Source organism: Verticillium alfalfae, genomic scaffold (genome assembly GCF_000150825.1).
Source record: "Verticillium alfalfae VaMs.102 supercont1.4 genomic scaffold, whole genome shotgun sequence".
In the NCBI taxonomy this organism is placed as follows: Eukaryota; Fungi; Ascomycota; class Sordariomycetes; order Glomerellales; family Plectosphaerellaceae; genus Verticillium; species Verticillium alfalfae.
Genome location: NW_003315035.1, coordinates 1,781,003 through 1,783,130, shown reverse-complemented (window position 1 = coordinate 1,783,130; position 2,128 = coordinate 1,781,003). Strand labels below are relative to the sequence as shown.

The 2,128-nt window shown below is 59.5% G+C and overlaps 1 protein-coding gene across 1 annotated transcript; it reads left to right on the top strand.

Moving 5' to 3' along the window:
- Positions 1–560: 560 nt before the first annotated feature.
- VDBG_04005 (geranylgeranyl transferase type-2 subunit alpha) lies at positions 561–2,012 on the top strand (the record flags this gene model as incomplete). Its single annotated transcript, XM_003006006.1, has 3 exons — positions 561–569; positions 659–1,565; positions 1,630–2,012. The coding sequence occupies 3 exons, from the start codon at positions 561–563 to the stop codon at positions 2,010–2,012; spliced, it is 1,299 nt and encodes a 432-aa protein (XP_003006052.1).
- Positions 2,013–2,128: the final 116 nt, after the last annotated feature.

Here is a 2,128-nt window from a genome sequence, read left to right as displayed (position 1 = left end):
TTCACCTGGCTCTGATTTCCTGAAGCGTCTCCGAGAAGCGTCTGCTCTCTACCATCAGATGAGAGCCAAATTGTTTCTTCTTTTATTTATTGTGCATACCTTACCTTACCATTGAAACACCACAAGAAACCGACCAGGGGACATGCCACAGCACCCTGGAGCAAGGCCGTCTTGCATCAAGATCGTCACCTATTGAACTAGTGTGCTGTCGAACAGGGAGCTTGGGCCCGCCTGAACCAGCACCTCTCGCCTCGGTGTACCTATCTATCCGGCCGGTGAGGAGAGGTGGGGTGATTGTTCCTGGCAGCATTGTGACATGACGAGGTGGGCGGCGCCCGTGGGCGTGGGGAATCCCTGGCACCGTCACATTTACTTCCCGCCAAGTGCCAAATACCCAAGACCGTCTGACAAGTCCGACAAGTCCGCCAACGTCCCGATTCTGCTGCATAATCCGGATCCGACCACCCTCGCCCGCAGTGGCACCTTGTCGATCCGTTCTGCCGTGACTTTATCCTGGACACCTTCCTTCTCTTGTTGAAAGCTCTCTCTTCATCTCTGCCATGGCCAGCGTAAGCAATCCCCCCATCATCATCACTCCCACGCCATCCCAATCGCCCGCTCTGCCAATCATCGCGATAAAGCTGACGCACGCCCAAAGCACGGCGTAGCCCGCACGTCCCGCGCCCGTACGCCAGCTCAGTACCAAGCCGACCAGGACAAGATTGCCGCCTACCGCGACCTCGACGCCCGCCTGCTTGCCGCCAACACTGACCCCTCCGCCCTCGCCGACCCCGCGACCCTGTCCCTGACGGCGGACCTCCTTGCGCGCAACCCCGAACACTACACGGCATGGAACGTCCGCAGGCGCTGCCTAACCTGTGGCTCCTTGTCAAAACGCTCGCCTGGGCCATCGCCGTCGGCGCCGTCCGCGACTTCTTCCACACACTCCACAGCACCAACGTCCTCCGCCGCATGGTCGCCCTCTGGCTCGGCCGTGACCCAGCCAGCCCCCGCGTCCCGTCCACACCCCTCGAGTGGGAGGAGTGGTACAACAGCTGAGGGGAGCCCGGCCCCTGACGTTGCGGTCCCCGAGGCCAACGCAACCCTGAAAACGGACGACAAAACTGACGACAAGCACAGTGCACTCGTCCTCGACACGCTGCGCTCCGAGTTACAGTTTACCTTTCCCCTCATCAAGGCTAACCCAAAGTGCTACTGGATCTGGAACTACCGCCTATGGCTGCTGCAGCAGGCCATCGAGCTGCTGCCGGTGGCTGCCGCCCGCCGCGTCTGGGACGAGGAGCTCGGTCTTGTCGCCCTGATGCTCACCAAGGACCAGCGCAACTTTCATGCCTGGGGCTACCGTCGTCACGTCGTCCGCACTCTAGAGAGCGAGGCGCTCGCCGGCAGCACCATGTCAGAGGCGGAGTTTGCGTACACTGAGCGCATGATCAGCGCCGGGCTATCCAACTTTTCCGCCTGGCATCACCGGAGCCGGGTCATCCCGCGCCTGCTGGATGAGAGGGGGTTCAATGACGCGGAGAGGCGGGCCTTTCTGGATGCAGGTAGGCACCCCTTGCCCTTGCGAATACTTTATCACACTTGGTTCGCGAAGCTGACAGGCTGCAGAATTCTCGTTGGTGAGGAGAGCCCTCGACGTCGGGCCGGAAGACCAGTCCTGCTGGTACTATCACCAATTCCTGGTCCTCAACATTACGGAACCAGTAGGCAAGCAGACGATTGCGCCCAACCTGAGTGCCGAAGACAAGGTGCCAATTCTGCAGAGTGAGATCGACAACATTAAGGACCTTCTTGAAGACTACGACGACGATCTCAAGCTGGCATATGAGGCGCTCATGGACTACACGCCCGCCCTCGCGCGACTCGAAGGGCGCGAGGAAACCGAGGCCAACAGGGCCGAGCTGCAGGGGTGGCTCGCCAAGCTGCGGAAGCTGGACCCCATGCGCAAGGGACGCTGGGATGATTTCGAGCGGGCGCATAGCTTGCGTTGATATTCGTGTGGACTTGGTACGGTGTACGATGACGAATTGACATGATGAGATGATCAAAGTAGATACAATATGAGCACAAGGTTGTTCAATACAAGGCAGCAATGCTGTAACATATC